Genomic DNA, 26,898 nt, shown 5'->3' with positions numbered 1-26,898 from the left:
GTAGACCAAGGCAAATAGCTGCTATGAATATATCATAAGCCATATCTTCCACTAGAGTGGAAGGATAGGTTTCCACACCAGTGGAAAACTGCATCCATGATACAAGGTATTTGTATAGTCAAATGAAAATTTTTATAAAATCTAAGCCTCATATGATCCAATATTCATTTTATTGAAAACTGACACTAAAAGAAACCAGCATGTTTTTCTGGTCATCAGTATTTATCACCAGTTATTACTTTTGTTCAATTCCAACCTCTCCTCTGTACCTCTAACCTCCCCAGTCTCTGCTGCCATCAATGTTAGGCTTCTGTCCTTTCACAGGCTGAAACTAGTCCAAGGTTATAATTACTACTACTGGGTGAGAGAAGGAGTAGAGCAGACTCAGATTTGTACTGAAGAAGAGGCTGAAATTGATTTTTAGAAAATTATAAACAGTTACTTTGTAGAGAAACCATTGGTGGCACTCAGAAGAGTGAGGCCAGCACAAACCTGGGATTTTTTGATTAAAAATCATATTCTGTCAAGTCAAAGAAACACACTTGTAGGCTTGTATGAAAAGCATAGCTGAGCTATTTTCCAAGTGGAATAGCTATTTTCAAAGCAAAAATCCACAGACAAAAGCTGAGCAAAGGATGGATTTTGAGAACAGATACAGAAGGCTTAGATTTAAGAAAACTTAAAAACTTTCTCGACCACTCCCACAATGAACAATTTAGGAATGTAATACTCACTAGAGAATATTTTACAGAGAATAAATATTTTGAAGACATAGAAAAATAGTTCACAGCATCAAGGTACCTGTAATATATTACCTTGAAATAAAACTTGTATTTAAAAGATTAAAAAGAGAAGACTATTCTTTTATCAACTTTTCATTCATACAAATATTAAGCAGAGTATATCTGTTTTTTTCATATATTCACATTATTGCTTGCTAACACAACTGTACAAGGAACATGTTCTTAACTTACATCAATTTTGTGTACAGAAATTTTAGGTACCTAAAGCAAATTTTAAAATATGAGTTGCAATTAAAAAAACCCCAAAAGCTATGTGTGAAGATATGTACAATTAAAGCATAATCAGAAGAAATGAAATACAACTGGCCTGACCCAAGCGTACATCACATATCCAGTTAAAAAATGTCTTATACTTGTGCAGAAAATAACCTTTGTAAACCAAAATGAGCAAAAAAAAGGGTGCAATAAATAACTGCCTAATTTAAACTTACACTGTTGCCCAGTGCACCCTGCTTTGATTACTTTTAATACATGGCATTTTCATCTGGAACTGCACTGTTCAAGAATTTTTCAATAACTTTATTTCTGCTTATGTGGCTTCAAATAAATTAAAAACCCCACGAAAAGTCTTCTTGGACAATTAAGTTTTAGTAAAACAAGTCCTTCTGCACCCCTGTGTACAGGATCTGGTAAACAGTATGAATAAAGCTGGCACATGGCAACTGAATTAAAACAGCTACATTATAAAATGCAATAATAATATACTTTTGTGATCTTGAGTTCTACTAACCAGATGCATGCAATTCTCTCAGTGACTCTTCTAGTCTGAGTAAAATAATTCCACTTGGCTGCCTTTTTTTTTTTTTTTAACTTTTTAAAGCCAAATTTTTTCAGAACCAGCTGACAGGACTTCTTCATGAAAAGAATAGAGATTTCTACTAACAACATCTGGGTTCCAAAAATCACAGTTTCAAAAAGAACTTTGCCTCCTCCTTTTGCTGGAAGAGACTAGTCAACATCCCAAAAAGAAATAAAAGTATTTACAATTGACTAGCCACTGACAGAAGTTTAGGGGTATCTTAGAAGGAACTTCAGCATGTAAATGAATGACTAAAGGGATTTACACAATGTACAGTCAATCAGTTGTATCATATTGGGATAAAAAAATACCTGTTCACTTGTGTATCATTTTCAGCTGTGTATTTATAGTAATGTACATGTACACACGCGCGCGCACACATATAAAAGACTCTTTTGAAAACCAAGATATATTAATAAACAGAAGTAGCAAAAGTAAAAATAACTTAAGTAGTAATTAACATTTGTGTGAAATTCCTTTGCAGAGTTTGACCAAATGCAACTTAGAACACATTCTTATTTAAAAAGCACAAAAAACAACTAACCAACCAACCAAAAAAAAAAAACACACAAAAAACAAAACACAAAACAAAACAAAACACAAAAAAAACCAAAACAAACAAAAAAAGAATGAAAACACCACAAGATTCTGTAGAACCAATGCTATGACACTACCAGGAGAGCACCAAGCAAGGCACCATTGGAAAGACAACATACTTGAATAAGTCTCTATAAATAAATCAAATGCTAATCTGGTCGAAAAATCGGTGTCTTTGGTAAAAATTCTATAAGGATGACCTGTTTAAAAAGAAAACAAATATGTGTTAAAGATGGCAGCAATCCTATTATCTATCACAATGATAATTCACATGGTTTTGGGTGGTTATTTTTAGTATATCAAGTTGTGATGAAAAGCAAAAATCACGGCACTTGTCTCAGGTAGGAGACCATTAGAAAAGTCATGTATGATAATTGGTTTGGGGTAGAAAACCAATACTCAAAGAATCAAATTCAACTGGAAAAGTTTGCCTACTGATATGAGACACAGAAACAAACTGAAGTAAGCTAATTATGTTAGAGAATTATTATGTAGTAATTTATTCATTGGGAAAAATTATGAAAGACATAAATGCATTCATTAAAAAAAAAACAAAACAAAAACCTCCTGAATGCACAATGCATGAAAAGTTAATTTTCAATTGCACTTCCACTTACTTCAGAATTGTTGCCACTTAATACAGGATTCTAAATCATGTTTATAGTTCAATACCTGTATAAAAAAGTGTATCAACTTTTGCAAAGCTCCCATATCTACAAATGTTCAAGTAGTTAACAAGAACTTGACTAATGCTTTTGCATGATTATTCTTATGGTCTCAATTCAAATCTAAACTATGTTTTTCTGAGCTAAGTACACTATAGGATCCACTCCAGAACACAATCCAAGTATTTTCCTCCTTTAAATAGGAAGCTTAAAGAAAATGTTCACTTGTGCATGTTCTTCTTTCAGAGACAGTCGTAACACAGCAGTGTGATCTGACTCAGAAACAAATAAATGCATCTGGTAACATAAATAAGGATTTTATTTACTTTAAAGGGAAACTCACCATTCTAAGAAGTTAAAAGTTATTTCTCAATGCTTTTGATTCTAAAGGAGAATACAGCTTAGCTGCTTAGAGAATTAAGACTTCTATTTCTGCAAGCATACCAAGCCTCAGAAAACAAGTAAGTCTCCGAATTTATTTCTAAGGCATTTTGGAGTAATGAATACTGAAACCAGGTGTACCGGTTTATTTTTTGAGATATTCAGAAGGTACTTATTTTCGGAAGTGATGCAAACTGCTCAAAATCCACTGATCACTGGCCTGAGTCAACCACTGGATTCTGCAGAGACACCAGGGCTTCTAATATTCAGACAAGGTTTCAAAAGGGGAGAAAGAAGTAAAGCTGGAACACCGTGTTTACACCGAAGGTATAAGATTATCTTGTCTTTCTTTATTTCACTAATTATTTATTTAGTTTAACATCTATTACAGTGGATTTCAAACCTCATACAGCAAAGCACCAAGTTTTGGGTACAAGAGTCTAACTTAAATAATCTGTTTTGTGAAAAGTTGAGGATAGGAGTTTATTTAAAATTAAATCACAATCATATAATGGGCAGTTCTTAAAGACACTGGCAATTTCAGTTCACTGAAAGAAGAAAATGGTACAGTGAAGTTTTGTAAAAATTTTCTCGTTAAGCATATCCAGAGATAATACCAGACACTTTGCAAATGGAAAATAAAATCTTTGATCTTTATTTTTAACTATATGCCCATGCTTATATTCTTATTGTAAGCAGGTCAACTGATTTGGAATTATATTTAATAGAATGAATATTTATCTGTAAATGTTGCTGGGCCATAGTATTTACAAACTCACATTATATTTTTTCCAATTGAATCTGCAGAACGTTGGGTTTGACAATGTTTCCTTTAGAAAAATAAAAGTTTTCAGCAAAGTATAAACACTTAATTTAGGCAAAGCTTAAGTCTACTTTCTGAAATATGTTTTATTCCATTTTCAGTTACACTCATATATCTAACCTAAAAAATTCTGTAGAATAAATGTTACAAAAAGTACTTATTCAGTGAACTGAATAGAGCCATCTGTAAAAAAAGCATTTTGAAGACCTTGTATTTCAGGCAAGAGATAAGATCTAAAGGAGAGACTGGGAAAAGGGGAAGACTAAAAGATAAAGATCATTTGTCTATCATTTTGAACTGTTTAATCACTTTTAGAATTTTTATGTGCATTATAGCTTTGTTGTTTTAAAGAACAGACAAAGTACTGCATAATGGAAGATCACAGACTAAGCTAGAACTAACTCAGCCAATATTTCTCAGAAGCTAATCTTTATTTTTAAAAAGCTAACCTTCCTGTAGCCTACTTACTGAGGCATTAAAAGAAATTACGGAAATTCTAATGTTTCTTACATTTAGCAGCTTAATTTCATCCTATCCTATGTACCTCCAAAATATATTGAAAATGGAAATAAGAACAGCACCAAAAAAGAACAAGTTGCAAGCTAAACAAACTGAAATCCTACACAGGACATAACTCATTTTAAACCACATATAACTTCTCACTGTATATTTCCAAGAAGGGTTTATGGAGTCTCAGCCAACGACTGAAGTAGATTAAAACTCCAGAAACCGATTTAAAAATATTTTAGTGACACCAATTGGAGATAAAGATACTTTCAAGATAGTTGAGGTAAGGGGCAGTTAAAATCTAAAAAGGCTAAAGGTTTCTTAAGCTCCAACAGCTTAGTTGAAAGGTCTTCTTCCATACTTTCGGACTTGATTAGCATTATATAAAATAGCCATATCTGACTTGCTGCGCAACCAAAGTTGTGGTTATTCTTTATACAGCATCTAAAATTTCACACTCCATCAGCACATGTTCAAGCTATTTTATCTTGGCAATTAATTTATTATTTTTCAGAACACAGTGAAGCCTTGTTTTCAAGTCATTCATAACTTTATAAATCAGTCCTGCACATGAAACCATGCATCTGTGAACCGTAGAAAATCCTTGCACTCAGGCGATTAAGCTCCTGACACCTTTACTGATTAATAATCATGAAAAGAATAAGATCAGAAGCAAAATAAATGATCATTTAATAGAGAAACTCACAAAACAGCCCTTTAACTTACATATTCCATCATGTTATTCGTTTCACATTTCCTTTTGCTTAGTCTCCAATGCAAGCACAGCTAGACAAGGAGGAAAGAAAAAGAAGAAAAATGAGCTGTATTTTATTGCAGCACACAGACTAGCCCATTTGTCCACCTTTCATATTTTTCGTTCAACAAAAGCATCTGTTTCCATACTGTGCAATTCAAACTCCAACAGTACGAAGCTGCTCCCTGCGGCACTCACCTTGTGGTATAACCTATTGTTTTCCCATTCTAATAACTTCTCAATCGATCTTCGTGTCTGGAAGACAAATGAGAAAGAATTTTACTCTTGACTGGTTTTAGAAAAACTTTGTTTTGCAGCTGCTTTTGTGTGAAAAGGAGAGAGGTACAGGACAGTGACTGAGTACAGGGTGGTCTGTAGTACCATCAAAACTTGTCGGGTATTAAATAGTATCTAGAACAGAAACAACTTTTTATGATAGCCAAGTAAGTACCTTCAACCACTTTGGAACAAAAACTGTTGTTACGTATGCTCTCTGGTTCTTATGGCAGTTTTAACTTTAAAATCACAGAAATTTCAAAGTGATCTAAGTATAAAAAGCAGGAACACTGCTCCCCTAGGATCAGTGGTCTAAATGTACTGCTTCTAAGGTCAGCATTTAAACTCAAAAATGCTGCAAACTATTTTGCAATGCTATAGGTCAAGTGCAAATACACAATACTCTAAATAAATGAGACATTTTTGTTGCATTTATATCCAGATTTTAGAGAGTGAAAAAGCAAATGCAGAAAGTTATAGTAAACGCCACAAATAAGTATTACTAAGTTTGTGATCTGTATAGAGAGCAAACCCAATATTTAGGATTCTAAAGAAAAGGTTTACTGCCTGTGTCATCCATACTTGACATTTCAGATAGAGAATCCTGAAAGCTGTTCTGCACAACTTTTTAAGATTATGCGTGCTAGAATTAAAGGACATTCTGTGCTGCAAAGTTTCACAGCATTTTGAATATAATTATTCAGTTATATTTACATTTGAGAAATACATACTGACATTTATGGCCATTTGACTGCCAGAATATATATTGCTTAGCTCTAAATGGGATTTGCTACAGACGTTGAATAAAGAGGATAATTCATGGTGCCAGGTGTTAAGATGAGACCAACAGAGCTGCAGGTGCAAAAGGACGGAGCAACGACAAGGACCAAATACAACTTAGTGCAGCTGCAGCTTCCTTACAAGGCAGAGAGGGGTGAGGGGAAAGGATGAGAAAGCATCTTGCTGTTATTACTACAAAATACTAGTACTGTAAATGAACATTAACAAACCAAACTAAATGCTGTCATGAGAAACAAGAATGTCTGAGTAAAATAAAAATTAGACAGCAAATTATTCATTTCCCCCCAAATATTAGCATCTTGGTTTTCAAACATCAGTTTGTCTCTAGTTTAATACTGAAGCAGTTGTGGGGAAACACATTTAAGCATGTACTGTGGTCACATGATTAAAAATTAGATCACTGCTATCTATCAGTATTCATTACAGCGAATTTTTATTATGTTTTATTTTAAAATCACAAGCCAAGGAATTATCAAAAGGTGGACATACCAGTGACTAATTTATCACATCAATTGGAAATTGAGTATTTTTGGGCTTATTCTTATGTTTTTAAAGACAGTGCCCTTTAACAATAATCAGTAGACCTCACTTGTTTCTTTGTAAAGATAGCCTTTTAGAGTCTGCTCTCCTTTTAAATGAAAATAGGGCAGCAGTTATGGTCACACTTTTGTTAATTTAGTTGCCAGTCAGCTCCAAATCAAAAGAAAATAAGGCTGCAGAGTGTAATTAACATTCAGTTCAGTCGTTTTGTCCCTTGTCTAGCCCCCAAGCTTTGTTAAAATTGCCATCTGAATGCTGAAGGCTGTAGGGAAATCGATTTGATTCTAATCGCACCATGAAAAGAACATGATCTAACTGCTTTCAGCCCTCCGTAAATCTGTACTAGGTCTTTAGCACAATGCAACTTCCAATTTAAAAAGCACTGAATGTCTCGTCAATGACTTTGTGAAGAAAAAAGAACAAGGAGCAGACATAAAAATTCCAATAGTTGTTTAAGCATTAAAGTTCATTTGCATCACAGCAAACCTGAAAAGGGCTGACCTCTCAAACCGCCTCTCAGGTCTATGAAGTTGTAGCCTTGACAAGCTCACATTGACAGAGCTCATTGACTCTGAAAGGCTACTCTATCAATGGTGAAAAATGGCAATAGGTTCTACTCTGAGCAGGCATCTGCCTGCCCACCCGCTGCTAAACCAATGGCAAAACTGATTCAAAACCTGAATCTACCTTGTAATCTTCCTTTCCAGGACCTTTTAATAATAGATTAAGATCACGACACAATTTAATTTGTTTGCCCCAAAGACTGTGAAAAACATCCAAGCCTTTCAAATTCCAATAAAATTACACCTATATTACAATACATACATATAAATAAGAAATTGATAGGTACTATTAATTGGTTTATTTAAGCAAGACGACAGTTTAAAGTCATTTGACTAGAATGAGATAAAAACGCAGACCTGAAACCATGCTTCTTTATCTTCCCAGAGCCTTAAATACTACCCTTCCTACAGAATGATCTGGGATAGTCATAGCTCCCAAAAACACCATATTATCAATACAGAAATGTTAATGAAAATTAGACTGTAAAATATTTCTGCAAACTCAGAGCTTGGAATAAAAAGAAATTAATTAAACAGCATCACACAATTCACTATAGTAAGTTTTCTTCCTACTTGACAGGTGAAAAAAAGCACTTGCACGTGCAGCTTAATTAATCACTGCTCTTGACATCTCAATGATTTACAGTGAGGAGCAGGTGAGGAGATACAAAACCAGAAAGGAACACTTGATTTGAGTGTAGCATTTCCAGCACACTAGGATGACAAGCTTGTATATTCTATCAATGGTGTACAGAAAAACCCATACAGCAAATTATTTGTTAGCCACAACAAAAGCACAAATTAAGTGGAAGAGAGACTTGCTTATTAGGAAGATTTAATACTACCCAGCTTTTAATTTTTTTTTTCTTAAAAAAACCAGTCCAATATTTGAGCAAAGAAAAAAACTGCAACTCAAGTACACTCTTTAGCATACCAAAGACAAGAAAGTATGCTTTGTAACCTATTTCATGAAAAAAGCAGATTGTCTTTAATGCTATCCACAGAATTTTGTGAAACAGACCTCTTCAACTGTCTAGATGCAATGTTTAATGAAACATTTCTGTAAAACTGGTTCCTTAAAGATATTAGTGTCTAATAGTGCCTTTTGAAAAAATCAAACTACCAAAAAACCCCAAACACAGAAAACACTTTCACTAATGCTTATTGCCCCAATTCAGTAAAATGAAGTTTTTCCCTAAGACATGGAAGAAAAAAATTCTAAGCCTAAATATGAACTTTTCATGCAGAAACAAGGATAGCATTGAATATATTACCAAATGCAAGATATTTCTGTTATATCTTTACTTTGTCTATCCAGTTAGCTCCAGATGGAATTCTGATCTGGACAGGAAGGCTGTTCAGCAACAGGGCCCCTCTGGCAGTGCACGACCAGGAACACGCACACTACACTAAACCGCGCTAGTGAACGGGCCAAGGCCCCCTCAAGTCCTGCTGTAAATCAGTGAATGACTGGTACAATATTAAACAAAAGGATCTTACATGACTCCCAAAATGGTGCTAATTTGAGTACCTCCCTTTGTCTTTATTATGTGGGGAAACAACATGGATAGCAACAACACGATCCTCCACTAACAACTGCATTCATAGTTATTTGGGAAAAACCAAAGAATCTCCCGCTACATGCATTTGATCTTTGACTTCTCACCTGAAAACATGTATACATGGTGCAATATTAGTCCAATAAATAGCATGAGGTTTTCAAATTCCTTCATACAAAACTTTACTACAATCGAGTATTATTAGTTTTGAATATTGCCCTGAACAAACATACTTTGTGCTTAAATTTCAAAATACAAAGAGGCAACTCTAGGCAGACTTTTGTTAGATTCTCACATTGCTATAATTTGTATTATACACCACAGAAAAAAGTCAAAGGATCCTGTCAGAGGTCGGAACTATACTATCTCTGCTCACTCCAAGAGAGAAAGGACAGAAGCAGGAATTTCTATTCATTCTGACTACAAAATTTATACCCAAGTAATTTAGCTACCAGCACAAACAATAAAATACAAAGTTAGAAGATAACTGAGTCACCTACGCTCACTTTCAACATGCCAGGATATCCCCCAAGCCAATTTTGAGTCCCATATTGGTACCACAAAAATGCCAAAGCTGTACTCAGAACACACGACTGAATGATGTACATCTGTGCGGAGAATGTCCTCATCTTTAACACTATACCACACGTGAACCAATATAAAGTGCAAATTGGTAGGATTCCCATCTTGCTAAGGAATTCTCCATTTGTGAAGGGAAAAGAACATAAAGGTGAAACCTGAGTTGATTTCAGATCCTGACATCCTGGACTACCTGCTTTAGTGCACAGTATTTTGAAAAGGTGTTTGTTCTACTACATAGGTGAACGTGGAGATCTTGCATAATTTCTTCTACTAGTATTAGTAGCTAGGGTATATTAGCTCCTATCAGTAGCTAGGACATTTCTTATTTTAGACCATTTTAAGAGTCCTCATCCCAGAATTCACTTCAGCATCCATGCAAGAAAGCAAGTGAAACCCATACTAAACAGAATGAAGAATATCTGGAAATAAATGTAGCAGTCTGTTGCTTTTTGTATGATCTTGAAATAACTGCCTTGTCCAACAAGATTACTATTGCTGCACCTTGCCATACCATATCGATTACTATGTGCAGAAAGTGAGTCCAGCCTAAAGCACAGATCAAAGCTCCTGATCACACAGAGAGAAATGCAATCAACAGAATTCTGGAGCAAGAGAACTGACAACACCAAGATGACTTCATGAAACTTCCCATTCTGAAAGATAGCCCTGAGGATATTGTCTCACATGATCCATAAACTAACCCCATTTGTACAGCTCTCAACCCTGGGATGGTACATCACAAAGAGATGAATTTAAAGCTTAGTGAATCAAATCACACCAATTACTTTCTGGAAAGGTCTCTTCCACCACACTTTGCTGATATAAAGAGAAGCTCAGTGTTATCTGACACTACTGCATGTAACATTTTTTAGTACCTAAACTCAAGATGATTCCTCAGTTACTCTGGTTGCCTTGATTGTCAAATTCCTCAAGTGTTTAAGAAAGCACTAAAGCCATTAAACATGTGCAGGAGAGAGAGGGTGTACAGAAACATATACTCCATGTATATTATCCAGGAATAAAATGGAGAGGATGTTATAGTATCACCAATGTACCAATTGACAGATACTGAGTATTTTCCAAAGGCAATGTTGGCCCGCAGTAGAAACACTTAGCAGAGACAAAATATCAAAGAAAATTCCTAGAAGCTGATTAAACTCTTCTATAAGTTTCCTCTCAAATATACAAAACCTGAAAGATTCAAGATGCTAACTGATATTTTAGTCACTAGATATTTTGGCTGTCCTACAGAGCTAAGTCACCAAATAAGCGTTGCTAACTACTTTCTGTAACGAGGTGACACTGACTAGAGGCAACCATTTGTGAAAACTTCATACTATGGAGAAGCCTTGCAGAAGAAACAGTCTTGACCTTGGCAAAAATAACACACTTCCCTTGAGAAGGCCTTGAAATGTGGTAAAAAACACATTTCACAGGCAGACAGATGTTGAACTGATCCATGAAGCATTACGACTACACTTAATGTTGTTACTTGAACTCTTAAATACAGATTTGTAACTCATTCACTCTAGGATTAAATTCTAGCTCTGATTCTCCCTCATTATATGGAAACAAAAGCCATGAAGCTCTGATCTCTCCAAGCAAATTATTCAAATCTGGCCATGACAATCTAAAGCATCCACCTCCTGCTGAAGGACATTCTCACAGAAAAGGCCACAGAAAATGAACAAGTAAAATGGAATTGACCGTAACAGGGATGAAAATAGGATCAAATCTCCACCAAATAACTCATCTGGTGTCATTCTCTGTGGGAAATTTTAAACTGAGCAAGAATGGAAATTCCACCTCCATCTCCTCTTTTAAGGTTAGAGAAATGTTAATTTCGGTCCCTGCCATTTATTTCCACAATAACCAGGAGTATGCTATGGAACATAGTTCAAGGCCAGCATAGGATGAGAAGCTAAAGGATCTCTGGTTACATCTCTGTTAAGACATGAAACTGTGCCCAGAAACATTCCCATTCATTTCAAGCCAGCTGGCAGGGAACAGCTTACATCTCTATCAGTAAGTTTTCATAACCTCCGAACCACTCATAGCGCCTGAAGCATTCTGATAATGCCTGTGAATTGTTACACAATACAGACCCCAGAGACTGCCAGGGACCTTTCTAAAAGTACAAACTATAAAGCACCAATTCCGAAGAACACTCCCAGGTTTCTTTTGTTACTATATAGGAATCCTTTGACTCCTGCCACTAGGAGTGTCTAAGGACAGTGGCCAAGAATGGAAGAGAAGCTACATGGCCAGAAAGACTGAAAGGCAGCACAACTTGACAAAACTCCATAGAAGACTGTAAAATCCAACACATCACTAGTCTGCAGGCCGAAGAGAATGATCTCTCTCAAAAGGACAGCCTCTACAGTCCCTTGTACATCTAGGGCTGAATCAGAAAAATACACGTTGATCCTGTAGCTACTTTACCAATATAGAAAAAATACATCTGGTTACTTAGTATTTTCCATCATCATTATTGTTCTAGATTCAGTTATTTATTCCAAAACTCAGCAAAAAATATTTTTATGAGCTACGCAATTAGAAGTACCTGGTCACTTCACACTTTTTATGTGTTTGGTATGGTACAAGATTTATTAACTCTTTCCATCTTCTCTTTCATAGAACTGCTCCCCTCGTCTTCCCAACTGTTTTGTCAGCAGTAATGGTTCTTGAACTAGTATTTTCTTTGTTAAATTATTTTCTTTATGCACAGTGCTTGAGTTACCAAGAGTGCTACACTTTGGCAGAAAATAACATTTTACTGTGATTTGCTTTAATAAAGTGGAAAAGTGAATACTTTCCAGACCTAGGCTACTTTGAGAAAAATCAGGAGAAGAGGCACAGAAATGTGTCACTACTTCACACTTGCCAGAACTTTATTCTGTTTTTCTGTTTTACAGCAACAGTCTAACAAGCTATTGTTCAGTCAAGTGCTTCCTACTTAGTTTAATTTTATCATATAAATTTCAGGTAATTTTGCCTTCTAATTCTTTCCTCAACAGTGTTTGCATATGTTCCCTATTTGAGATCATCTTTAAGTTGCTAAAGACAGAATCCTAAATAAACTGACTTCCAAATCTGACAACTAACGAGACCATTTTTAGCATGTTCCTTCAAAATAGCTCTACGCAAATTTCACCCAACTCACACTTGTATTTTCAGGAACATGTCAACCTGGACAGGAAGAGCAATATAAAAAGCAACACTAAACCCAAACCACTACATGATCCCTTTATATACCTTAGCCATCACAATGTAAAAAGGGCTGTAACATGGAAATGTTAATTTTACCCAGATTGTTTTGATTAATATTTTCAGAGATGTAATTCTAATTACAAATGCAATTAAATTTTAAATAGCATTTAGAATATTCACTATACATCCCAGAGATACTCTACATTTAGGATTTATCTAAAACCTGTATATAAAGAATAAATGAAATAATAAATTTAACTTCAGAATACTTATTTTTGAAGTACTAAAGGGTTTGCATTTATCTATAAAGAAACAAACTAGTATTCTGTGATCTACTTATATCTGTAAGTATTCTTCACGCCAATCTCACTGCCCTGTCGTGCATCAAACAAGTCTGCATATTGAAAAACATGTTAAAATGAGCTGCTCCCACAGCTCATTGTGCACCAACTCACTACTATACCCTTTAGGAAAGCACATGAAAACCTGATAAGCTTTTATAGGGTGCTGTGAAAGAAATAAAATCTGGGGGGAAAAAATAACCACATAGGTATACGCATGATGATTTCACATTTATATGTTCTACAAGCTTTGCTACTTCAAGTTGAGTATACGGAGAACTTAGTGACTCTTCTGACCAAATTATACTGAATGATTTCTAAAGCAAAATATACCAGTCCTGAATCTTCTGATTCTTTAAATTTTCATTTCATAATTAATACCAAAAAAAAAAAAAAAAGAAAAGGACCTCTGAATAAATTTGTAAACAATGGTCAAGAATGCATATTTGATACATACAAATTCTACTTTAAAAAAGTTGTACTAAGTTGACTAGAGCCAACACAGACATCATATGTGCTCTGGTTAGATAAACATAATAAATACATTACAATTTTAAAGATTCTTCCAAACTGAACTACAATGTAAATTGTCATAACAGATACTTCAAAAACAAGGTACCTTTTGTCTTAAGTAATTGCCTTGTGGAACTCCTCAGAAAAGCATTATGCTATTAAGAGTACTTCCAGTGCAAAGTCCCTGGCAGACAGGCATAGGAGAAAAACATACATTTTCTTCAGTTTTGAAAATAAATGTAATGTATTCATAAACTCAATAAACTCATGTAATGTATTTTTAACATCAGTATCATCCATAGACAAGCAAGACTATCCAGCTACTTCACCACATATTTAATTTAATCAATACTTTGGAAGTTGTAATTAGCTATGTTTATACAGCACTCTGAACATGTGAACTGCTACGAAAGTGACAACTAATGATGAGGCTTAAGCAGCATTCAGCAGCTTTGTGTGAATTCACAAACAAACAAGTAGCTCTTGAAAGTATTAGTACAGATCACACTGTTAAATATCTAATTCTATTCATTTTAAGAGATTGCCCATGAAGCATTTGAAACATGCAATTTACTTGTACAATACCAGCTTTTAAGAAATCTAGCAGTACTGCAATTCTATCATAGCTTTCATTGTTACTGTTTCTGTTGAAATTATATATCCTATTTACCCATCAGGAACTACAGCATTTAGTTAATACTGAAAATGAGTGCCAATTCATTTGAAAAAGTGGCTTCAAATGGGCACCTCAGCCTGCAGTGCTTTTTGAATTATAATTCACTACGCCATTATTTTTATTCAAAGAAAAACAACTTAAAGACTTAATGTTCATTTGTACAACCTGGAATTTGTCCCAGAAAGGATGGTGCATTCTATGAGTAAAACTGCTTAAGACATTTATGATCTAGATCTGCAAAGGAGGGACTGTACTTCCTGCAACTTTCTTGCAGCTTTTATTCATTAAAATCGAATCAGGACCACATAAAAGGAGAGAGGTAATAAGATACTGAATCAAATAAAACATTTATTTTACTGCTGAAGAGTAGCAGGCTTTTTCCAAATATCTTAGTGCAAATGAAGAAAGGAAACAACACTATACAAAGACTCCAAAACCAGCACTGAAAAGAAAAATTAAGTGCAGGGAAAGCTTTCACTGCATGGAAATGCATTAAAATTATATAATTAACAATTAAACTTACAAACATCTGTGGCTTAATAAATTCCTAGTTTGAAGCACCTGTTGGTTTAAGGAGACAAACCATTACCTTATTTTTCACTGCTCAAAAAGAAGCATGTATTCCCATTACATACAAACTTTCAGTGACTGTAATTTCAGAAATTGTACTTACATTTGTGATAACTTTCCTGTGTTTGAATTTTAAAAGTCAGTGAAAGGAGGTAAAAATACAGAATGCAGAGAACCACTTAGAAAATTATTCTAACTCTGAAGCTGCAATTGTTATTTTGTCTACATGAACCCTAAAAAAGAAAAAAATCTTTCTCTGAAAAAGATCCGCAAACTACACCAGCAATTCAAGACCAGGGTAGAGTGATTCAGCCTCATTAAAATGGACATTGCTTATTTGGTCATTCTGAGAAAAATTTCTCTTCTATATTAAAAGTAAGCAATTGTACTGTAGAAACTGTTGCTTCATTTAATAAAATCCTTGAGAAACACTCCCACTTGTTAGTTCACTGTATATGTCATTCAATAAAACAAATTTATTAGTCTTCCATTTCAGTAGAAAAAGGCAAATATGAAGACTTGTATATTTTCATTGTGCAATTAAAACATGATCTGCACAAATTTCAGGATAGGAATGCTCCCACCCTGCTTTCAGAAATCAAACTCTCTAATTGGACAGTCTTGGGAGTCTTTTGTGATCACTGCAGCAAAGGATGTAACACAAGTCAATTCCAAGTAACTGTCCTTTCACTGGGAATCACTTAGGAGGGCTGAACTAGCAAAGTTCTCTGGGTAACACTTCTCAGACAATTGCAAGTAATGTAAAAGAAGCAACCTTTTATTTATTGATCATTTGTTATTGATCATGTTATCCTTGTTTTACAGTATGAATATAAGCGGGAAATAATTCATTGTATCTCAAAATTAAAGGGAAGAAACAAGCATACATAATCCTGGACCTCTGTTTCCTCAAAAAGTGAATCCTGGCTGTTGTGACTATACTTACGGCTGAGTCCAGTCAGGGAAAGGATATCTAAAGAAATCAAAGCATGGAAGATAATTTGATCAACACAACCCTCTTCCAAGCCACAGGTAAAGTCAGACACGAGCAGTTTAAGAGTTCAAATGTGAGTAGTTCACATTGAATACATTAGTCTTATGCATCAGCAAAACTGTGGCACTAGCAGCAAACCAAAATAGTCAATGAATTTTTTTTTTTCTTTTGTTAGTGGAAGAGTATGAAGTTGCCTCTTGTCACAGTTCTACTGGAATCTACTGAGGAAATAACAGACTGGAACCTAGAGTAACCAGGTGTTATTTAAAACTACTGTTTTTGCTGAGCAGCTCCAGGTAATTCCCAATGCGCTGTCTCTTACTTGCCACGCTTCTAGGAAAACACGTATCGTTAGTTTCCTGCACTTGTCACAGCACTTTGACATAAACTGATGGAAAGTCCTAAGATTTTTCTTTTATGCAGAAGCTTGTGGATACAACTCAGTACTGAAATCTTACAGGGTACAAACCCCGTAATTCCAGATAAGAGGGATTTAAGGAATATATATATCACTTTATATTTTCCTGCTCTGGGTCTACCAAGACAAAGTTAAATCCACCCATACCTATACAAGCAACCCAAATGGCAGTAATTTTCACCATTTTTCTGTAAGTAGTAGCCCTGACTAGAATCCTTTAAAATCCTCCTGCTTGTTTCTCATACTAGGATTTCCAAATGTGTCCTTGAAAAATATTCCACAGCTTTCCACCTTAGCTCCTCTACCAAAGAAAAATATTCTTTCCCAGCCATTTCCAGGATTGAGAGGCAGGAGTTTAGGAAAGCACTCTTTTCCCTTTCACTTTGTCTTTAAGAGCACAAGTTAATTAATTCTTCTCTATATATACTCTCCAGATGCCAAACAGACACCAAGTTCTGAGTTTTCTGTCTGAGAAACAACCCTATAAGCACACATTCATTTGGCCAGCTGCTGACATGGACAAGCGATGCTGACCTGAAATTTCCAGATTGATTTAAATTACTCTTACTGTGGAGGAATAATTGAACCGTCATCAGTGTCTAGTGCCATTGTGCCATAGACAGTGGCACAAGATACTTTGTTTAGGCATCCGAGTCCTAAGTTTCACTAACACTGGACAGCCAAGTGCAGAAAAAGATGCAAAGGTCCATAAACGTCTTCTGGTACCAACTTTAACAGGAAAAATGCAACATTCACTGATAGTCTGGGCCACATGCTAGGATGACTTACAGAAGTTCAGTCACAAATCTGTGTCCATGCTCCTCCTGTTCACACCCTTTCCAGGGCTCTTCTCTCCTTACGAATTCTGTATTACAGCAACAATGACACCGCTATCCTCTTTCCAGCCTCCTCTGAACAAAGTATCCATGGCTGGAGGGTTTTTTCCCGGATTTATCCCTTTGTAAGGAGCTTACCTTTTTACCTTATCCCACACAACTCTAACTGTTGCTTCACCAGATTCCCTCACAAAACATCTCTCCTCAGCTTCAAACTGTTTTCTGACCCCAGATCCTAGAAGCCCTTGTATTTTTTCTGACACTGTTTAACAATGTAGAAAAAGTTGATTACAGGACCCAGTCTAGAAGTTGAGAGCTTGCAGCATCAGTCCCTACCAAGTTACATCCTGTTATTATTTCCTGCTACAACACATTATGTGAGAAAAATGGGTCAAACTTCATAACATCAGAAGCATTCTCATTTAGAAGTTAAACATGGACAGTAGCAATGGAAGCTTCCCTTGTGTTTGTTTCTTACAGAACTAGGCCTCAAATGGTAAAGGTAGTCTCCTCTCAAAGCTAGTTAAGTCAACTGCTTATCTGTTAAAGCAACCACCAGATTCTAACCTCTTCTAGCAGACTTTTTGGGCTACAGATATACAGTCATGCTACAGGATACTTACTAGTTTGTGACAACTTGAAGATAAAAAACTTAGGGTTTGATATAAATCACACTGACACCAACATTTTTGTTTTGGTTAGTTTCTCCTCTGCCTCCAACATTACCAGGAGGCTTTTCTACTTTATTTTGTATACAATTAAAACTAGCCTTAAGTAATCTCTTAAAGGGACTGAGTATTAAGATCTTAACATGGATAGTTAGATGTTACAAAAATGCATACAGGTTTTGTTATAATCAATGTTCATCCTATAAATTTATTTTTTAGAATGCCTTTATTTATTAACGCTAAAAAATTAGGACTTTGATAAAGAAAATCATAATGATGTTCAGTGTACTGAATTGTACACAAGGTGTAGCATTAAGAGGTATTACACAAGAAAGAACATACACAAGCCACAACAGGAAATGGAAAGACGAACAGTACTAAATAGTGAGGAGATGATGGCGAGGCACAGAGACTTCTTGCAAAGTAGTGAAATAGAATTAGCCAAAGACAATTTTTACACACACAGAAACAGAAGAGATGGGAGGGTAGCCTAATTAACTGCACCAAGAAAAAGGAAGTGAAAACCAGGCGTGTGTAATGGGCTTCTGTTGTGAACAATGCACTAAGTGCCAAACGTACACAGACAAAAGGCTACTTGCAAATTCATCATGTAAAAAAAAGCATTGTACTCCAAATTCAAAAAGAAAAATCAATTATTCTTTTTTAAAACTGCCTTTTTAACTCAAAATATGTGGTTCCTTGGGGCCACAGTGTAATCAGAAGCTCCTCAAAAACTACCACTCATTCATTGCCAAATTCTGATAATCTCAAACAGTGTATCCCAGAGAAGATGCAGCTATTAAAGAGTATGTTGCAAGTTGGTTCAATAACAATAATTGCTTTACAATAGATGTCTCTAGGAGGCATTCAACTATACTACCTCTCATTGAGCTATAAACTCAAAGTCCTAACTGATGTCTCTTGTAACTTTAACCAGTACAACAGACAACTGATATCAAAATGTATGAAATAGAAGTGATTTAAGTAAGTTCTAGCATACAGTTTTTAATAGTGAAGGAGGAAAAAAAAAAAAAAAAGAAAAAAAAAATGAGAACAAAACCAGTACCATTCTAACTATCAAAAATTACATTAATAATTCAAACTTACTCTTTTACTGAGGCAGATAACTGGCCACATACTACAACCTAAAGTGCAGCAGCAGCAAAGGCATCCACATAGTAGCCATCGCACATTAACTGGAAGATTCTTCTTAAGACAACTGTTAACTCTACTGATGCTGGCTTTGAATTCTTCAGGTGCAACCTACAGGGGAAATGAAAAGAGAAGAAACAAACTAGTACTACACCAGTGTAATTTATTACTTTTACAGTGGTCTACACTTGGAACATTTGTTTTTGTAATAAAACCTGAACTCTAATTTCAAAATTCTATTCAAAGATACTCACCTTTCCAGTTAAAGATGAAGGAAATTCTGCTTCAAATTTGTTGCTTAGTCCAAACCTGCAAAAACAAAATTTAGATTGCACCAAAATTATAAATAACCCCAATCCATGCCACAAATGGCAAGTACCTCACAATACTCTCAGGGTCTGTATCAGTAACAGCATTAATTTCAGGAAAACACTACTTGTTATTAAGAGTAATTCTTAAAATTATGGTAACAAACAAAAATACACCATTGTACATAGATTGAAATCCATCTCGCCCATAGTTTCTTCTCCCGGTTCTCTTGATGCTATTGACTCTTCCTCAAAGTCAGCAAAACCTATAAGCAATAGTGGCAAGTGAGGTAGGTGAAGTACTTAAGGGGAAAGGGGAAGTTACTTGAGGTCACAGTTTGAACTACCTCTCTCCTGCACCAGTACAGATGTATTTGAAGAAAAGCTCATCCAGTGCTAAATAACTGTTCTAAGCATAAAAATGGAATCAACACCAGCTTGTTTTTCAGAAAAGAAATACACAGTAAGTTTCAAAACACAGAATGCTAAGTAACAAAACATGGCTTAAACAATACCTAATTTTAAAGAAACATACTAGGTATAAATGTAAAGCTGTGAAGCAGTTTGAAATGAGCTAGAGTTATTGAATCTACTGGGTTTCACAAGATCTAAAGATCAGAAGAGTTCCAGCTTATCTATTAAAAAATGTTTTCTACCTTATGGGTGTTTGGTTGGGTTCATGAGTGGATGAACCTCAAAGAAAATCTAAATATTTTCTGGCATCTGGGCTGGGCAATAACTTCTAGTAGAGACTATACCAACTATAAAGTCATTAATAACACTATATGACTGGCTACTAATACAGTAAACAGCTGCCAGTGTAAAATTTAAGTTGTAATTTACAAAATTCTGAATACAAACCAGAGCAGCCTATCAGATACTACAAACAAAAATCAGAAACTAAACTGCTCAAGATTTGAACTATTGGAAGCAACACGTATCTCAGTTGTACACAGAAAAGCTTACTTGAGCCTTGACAGCTGAAGATTTTAAAGACATAATTTGCTTTCATAATATGCTATTGAGCAGCTAGATATTTCCCAGAGTTTTGGGGTTGTTGGTTTTTTTTCTTACCGAACTGAATGATCGGCATGCCAATGGAGAACTTTGTCCAAGTAATCAAATGGGCAGTTACGTGGTAAGCTACTGTGGAAACCTCATAAAACCCAGTGGACAAAAGCTGGCAGATGAGTTTCTTTGAAGATAAATAAAAGGTGGTGAATTTTGGGATTGCTGAACTATGCTTATGTGACACTCAACTGAAGTTTGACAGGTATATCTCACAGGAGAGATCTTCTATCACCACTCATGATTCTTGTAAGCATTAGCTCAATGCAAGCAGCAGCCACCAGAAATAGCAATAAAACACTGGGCACCACTGGGAAGGTGATTAACATCATTTTGACTCTCCATAAAACCCTCATATACCCACATATTCAGTACTGAGTGCAGCTCTGGCACCCACATTTCATGAAGGACTTGGTGGAGTTAGGAAAAGGCAGAGAGAAGGAAGGCTGGTATAATAAAGGGAATAAAGCAGCTGCCCCAACAGATTAGGGCTGACATTAAGCTGGAAAAGAGAAGGCTTAGGGGGGCATATGATTAAAGTGCGAAGTTTCAGGAAGGCAACGGATAAGGGGAGTATTCATCAACAAATCCCACAATAGAGAGCACTGAAATTACTCAGAAATTGGTTTAAACAGTTAAAAGAAAGTGCAGCTAAAAATAATGTGCAAGTAGCTAACTTCAGGGTTTGTTTCCACTTGACATTACTGATGCAAACAGTGCCAACAGATTTGAAGTGAGATTACACAAGTTCCCTGACAAACACACTAAAGCAAAGACAATGTCGAAGGATACAACACTCACATAGCTGCAGATGCCAGAGAGTACAAGAAGAATGGACACCAGGAACAGCCAGACTTACATGCAAACCATACACAGCAGCGCCTGTTCCCAAAGTTTGCAGCAGCACACTGGGCTAGATAGTTTGATGCTGTAGGTGATTTTTACATAAGGTCTTAAGGCCAAGTAAGCAGGTGATTCTGCTATCACTGATTACAGGCAGTAGAATCATAGAAACATAAAATGATTTGTGTTAGAAGGAACCAAAGATCATGTGGAGATCATCTGAGCTCCCTGTCACTAGATCAGGTTGCTCAAAGCTGCATCCAACCAAACACTGAACACTTCCAATGATGGTGCATCCACAACTTCCCTGGGCAACCTGTTCCAGTGCCTCATCACCCTTATCCCTACATCCAAACTAAATCTATGTTCTTTCTGTTTAAAACTATTCCCCATAGTCCTGTCACTACAGGCCCAGGCAAAAACTCTCACTCCATCTTTCTTATAAGCCTCCTTTGTATGTTGAAAGGCCACAATAAGATCCACAGAAGTTATCTACCGTATTTCAGTATTTGTAACTTGAATAGTAGCTCTGCGAGTCTGTAAGTCTCTCAAAATTGGTGAAATAACAAATGAGAATTGTTAAGCAGAAACACATATGGCAAGTTTACTACTTCAACACAGAACAAAAATTACTGGAAACATCTCTACTATTGAAAATCCTGTTGAATACTCCATGACAGGAGGACCATCCACCCTTTCCTCAAACTGCTGAGTGAAACTAAGCGCTGAGGCAAGTTATGTAAATGTCAGAGTCGTGCCCTATCAGTTAAGTGTCATGCCCTACTTAAAATTGCTAGTAAGTTGAAGTGGAAACCAAACTGAAAAAATCCCTTGTATCCACACACATTTCAGAAGCAGCCAAGCCTGGAGAATGACTCCAAGCTGAAGATATACAGCTGCCATCACAAGTCTTAAAACTAAAAGGTATCACCACTTTACTACGTAATTAGTTCATTAAATCAGTACTTGTGAAGCATTCAGGTGTTGAAAGCTCCATCAAACACAAACGAATATTCATGATGATCACAAAAGTCATGCCTGACAAAAGCAACCCCCACTGGAAAAGCTGTACAGCTACCCGAAATTACAAAAACTGAGGCAGAGTAAGGCACAGAAACTTCCAACCAATGCAGTTACACTTGGCTGAAGTTATAAGCAAACAGACTGAGAGCCTGTACTCAAGGCTTGTGTTAATGTTTCATACACAGTGGGGTAGCAAAGCTGAAGCTAACACAAACAGCTACCGGCATAATTTTGAGCTTAACACACCAGAGTGTTGTTACCCTATGCAAGTAGTAAAAAAGGTTGACTCCATACATTGTAAGTAGTTATGTGATCTCAGAAATGTCACTCTTGACTCTCTTGACTACAAGCTGCAATTTGGCAATTAAAATATTAGAAACTCCACAGAACACAACTACATGTTCAATGTAAATACATAACTGCTATGAAAAAAAAAAAAAAGAAAAAAAGCCTTAAAATAAAACACTGGAAATCAATATTCTGGAGATGCATTTCCTCAGACAGCTGTCCTAATATAGCACTAGATTTCTTTAGTACAATACTGGATCTCCAGTGACACGCACTCATCTCTGCTTGCTCTATGCCTTTCCCACTTTACATCAGGTCTTCAACAGATCCACGCTCACCTCATGCATGAATACTTTCTTTACCCTTCCTGGATCTGAACAAGTGTTTCTTGAACCTGACTCCACTTGAAAGGTTCAGATAAATTCCTGCCCTTGTCTACAGTGGAGAAAGAAATGGTGAGAGGTGGAAACTTTGAAGTACAGAAGTTTACAGTATAGGACACAGACAATTTGGAACCTTTGTCAGCATGCAGCTTAGATATTCCTAACACAACAAACTGACACGTGCTATCCTCGTCCTCTTTGTCCTCTCTTATGGGGACACTAAACCATTTTTTCACTGCCCTTAACTCTACTCTTTAGGTCCACATATTCCCGATCCTTACAAAATAAATATATGTTTCACAAATCTTAACATGCTCCATCATTCTCACATAGCCCTGTTTTCACTCACATGTCCTTGATACAGTAAGGTTGAAAAATATATTGGCAGACTTCAGTTTGATATTAAAGAAACTTACTTGAGTAAATACATCTTTTGACAGTTCTTCTTCCCCTACAAAAAGTTATCTTGCATTGAGACATAAGGTGCTGTAACAGCAGCACAGAAAGACATTTATCAGCACATCACAATGGCTCTCCATCATTCCACTACTGCAAGAAACTAATAAATCCAGTATTACTAGTTAATACAGTCTGCTATAGATACAGTACATGTCTCAACTGGTCAAGGAACAGGAAAAACAATCACTGAAAACCACAGACATCTATCATAAATACTCTCCTCACAATTTCAAATATGTCAGGTACCTCCCTTCCTATCATAAGATGATTTTAAAAACAAGGATGAAACACCTTGGACTTTCAGTTCTGTTGTAAGTAAGGATCTCTATTTTCTCAGCTTTCAAGTTTTTTGCCATTACAAGAGAGAACCTCAAATTCTCAGAAACCAGGTGATATGTTACTCCTGTCTACGAAGCTATTGAAACTCTGCTGGTGTGAAAACAGTTTAATTGAATATTGAAAAAACAATGTCAAAAAAAATATAAGCATTGTCTGCAGCATGCTTCAAACAGTGAATTTAAGGAGAAAACTTAGTGCTAACCAAAAGCTCCACATTCTCAAAAGACAAAGACTTCATATGTTTTATTTGGATAATATTTAACTGCTTTCCTTTAATTGATTTTAACTACTCAGCTTAGAAAATACTCACAATTCCATTCTCTGTTGGATGAAATCAAGTAATGGCAAATTCTTTCTGATGTTAATATGTAGTCATGAAATTGACATATTTCAAACTCAACATTATGACTCCTATTTGAAATCAGAAAAGATATGACAACAGACTACGAAAAGAGAGCTTCTGTTTAAATATACACACAGCAGACGCAGTCAGCAACTCTTCAAACTGCAAAGCCAGGGACAGATCAATCCAGTATTTGCTTAACTGCTGATCATTTTTGTCAGATCTTCAAAATGCACACATGCTTTTATAGTGGCAAGACTAATTCATCACGTACACAGGACTTGACTTATTCCTTAGATGCACCAAATGAATGTTCTAAAAGGGATCTAATTTTTAATAATAAGCATCTGGATCAATGACAAAAAAGTTATAGGCTGTACAAAGGTAAAAGTGGCTGATGCTATTTAGTGAGCTGTTAACACCTGGCACAGTAAAGTAAGTAGACGAAGATCAATTGCCTAATTTTGGAGGCATGCATTGGTATTTAATTGCTCATCCAAAACCTAAGAACAAGTACTTTAAGGAAGACCTTAAAGCAATAATGAGCTAGTAACTATTAATGAACAATTAACAAGGTAGCCATCCTTCAACCACAATGCCCTTACTAGTCACAGCCAATGCTTCACAAGCTTCCCCAACATTCCACTAACGAGCCTTCATCTTGTCCTGCACAACTTCCCTTCAAGTATTGGAGAAGAAACCAGTGTCTGCCTCTGTTTCAGTTCTTTATACTTTTCATTTGCTAATATGAAAACTATCTAATTGTGGTTTTGCTCTGGTTTTCAGGCACAGACTAAGGTTACTGGCTTATTTTCAGTGAATCACTGGTACAGCTTCTGTTCACAATAAACAGTCATAAGTTGAACACACTGACTACATGCTTCTATTCTTTCACAGGGCCTCCTTGGCCTCCTGCCCCATCTATGTCCTTCTAACTTTCCAAATCTCTCTCAGTCTATCCATGTCTAACTTCCTGTTTTTAACTAGACAGCTAACTGCACTGCCCAGCTATTAGTATTTGTGTCAACCAGACAATAAAGCAGGAATGTATCCAAGTCCCAAAAAAACTTGTCAGGTCAGTATCTGAAAATCAGTAGTTTATGAGACTCAGAGCAACAGGCCACAGTATCTTCAGCTTTTATGTCTATATTACAAGTCTAGTTCTACTGAACACTGAATACAAAAACCCAAAAGTTTGTACGACTGTGTCTAGTCTCCAGGTTTGTATTTCAGCTTCTGACACTATACATTGTAACTGACAACTACTACACTTCAACAGAGTGAGCCTGACAGAATCGATGGAAGGAAAGATACCCTCATCTCTTACATTACTGAGAAGTACTACACAAGCTCATGGTCACCTGCTGCTAGATTCAAATACCAAACATGCACAAAACAAAACTACGTTGCTTCCATGTCAAACACAGTGAAACAACACACACCAATCACAACATAATTTTACAAGTACCTATCTGACTAACTCATGCCTTTTCATTGTAAAAGACCTCAGAGCTATACTAGCAGCCACAAGTTAAACGGGATTGGGTAACAGGTACATAAACAACCCTGTGCAATAGTCCAGCCGGTCATGTGCTGGCACATACCTGTTACACACAGGAACACAGGCACCTTACTTCCTGACAGCTCATCATTTTGGACAAATACTTAACATTCCTCTGCTAGTAACAGCCCAAGCCAGCCTTGTCTCCTCAGCACCCAGTTAGAGGTTTGCACCCGCCTGCGAGTTTCCAGGCGGCTCCCAGCTACCCGCTGGTGCCGAGAAGAGCCCTCTCGCAGCTTCACGGACGTAGGGGAAGGGCAGCAGTCCCGGTCCGGTGCTCCCCACGCCTACCCCCCGACTTGCCCCAAGTTGTACCCACGGGCTCGGCGCTCCCGGCCGCCCCCGTCCCGCCGCCCGGGCCTCCTCCACCGCCCGCCCCGGCCGCGCAGGCCCCGGCGCGGCCCTTACACGGTGACATGGCCGGAGCCGCGCACCACCACCGGGTCGGGGGAGTACTTGAGGAGCTGCTCCTCCAGCGCCCGTTCCTCATCCTCCTCCTCCTCGTAGATCTCATCAAAGTCCGCCATGGCCGGGCCGGGGCGTCCGCTGAGCCACAGGAGCCGGAGAGACGCGACGGGAGCCGGCCAGGGAGGCAGGCGGGAGGGGGCCGGCGGGGGCGCCCCGGGGCCGGGCCGGGCCGGGCCAGGCCAGGCCAGGCGGCAGCGGGGCCCCGGCAGCGGCTGAAGCTGCGGCAGCGGCGGCTCCGGGCAGGGAAGCGCCCGTCACCCTCCGCGGGGGGAGGGGGCGAGGGGCGGGGCAGGAACAACAACAACAACATCCGGCCCCGGCCCCGCCCCGCCCGGAGCCGCGCGGACCGGGGCGGGCCGGGGGCGGGCGCGCGGCGGCCGCGGCGCGTGGGGTGTCCGCGAGCGCGGCATTCCCGGGCCCGGCTTTCCCAGAGTCCCGAAACGGGTCCGGCTGGGAGCGACCACAGTGGGATCATCGGATCCACTGCTCCAGCAGGGTCATCCTAGAGGGCACAGGATTGTACTCAGAGGGTTCCTGAGTATCTCCAGTGAGGGAGACTCCGCACCCTCTCTTTCGACTCAACCATTCCAGGATTCCGTGATATACTGAAACAAGCCAGGAAAAAAGAACTGCAGGTTTCAAAGGAAAAATTATCTCATGTGAAAAATAAGCTATTGTAATTAAGATAAATGAAGTACTAGGAAAGTAAAGGGGAATGCAGAGTTCCCTTCCCACTCATGAAAGTGGACAACGGGAGTGCTACAGATGTCATTTATCTGGACCTTCT

At 37.3% G+C, this 26,898-nt stretch overlaps 1 protein-coding gene across 2 annotated transcripts; it reads right to left on the bottom strand.

Moving 5' to 3' along the window:
* Positions 1–904: 904 nt before the first annotated feature.
* CHIC2 (cysteine rich hydrophobic domain 2) lies at positions 905–26,368 on the bottom strand. 2 transcript variants are annotated; one of them, XM_082282360.1, is made up of 7 exons: positions 26,052–26,368; positions 19,283–19,337; positions 18,984–19,139; positions 5,528–5,584; positions 5,302–5,361; positions 2,817–2,871; positions 905–2,399 (listed from the first exon to the last, which is right to left on the bottom strand). In XM_082282360.1, the coding sequence occupies exons 1-6, from the start codon at positions 26,168–26,170 to the stop codon at positions 2,818–2,820; spliced, it is 501 nt and encodes a 166-aa protein (XP_082138486.1). In that variant the 5' UTR covers positions 26,171–26,368; the 3' UTR covers positions 905–2,399; position 2,817. The 2 variants fall into 2 exon arrangements, with proteins under 2 accessions (XP_082138486.1, XP_082138487.1); XM_082282361.1 differs by lacking the exon at positions 2,817–2,871.
* Between the last annotated feature and the right edge of the window lie 530 nt (positions 26,369–26,898).

The sequence above is a fragment of the Coloeus monedula genome (assembly GCF_965178545.1).
Source record: "Coloeus monedula genome assembly, chromosome: 5".
NCBI classification, from domain to species: domain Eukaryota; kingdom Metazoa; phylum Chordata; class Aves; order Passeriformes; family Corvidae; genus Coloeus; species Coloeus monedula.
This window is presented reverse-complemented; position numbering and strand designations above follow the sequence as displayed.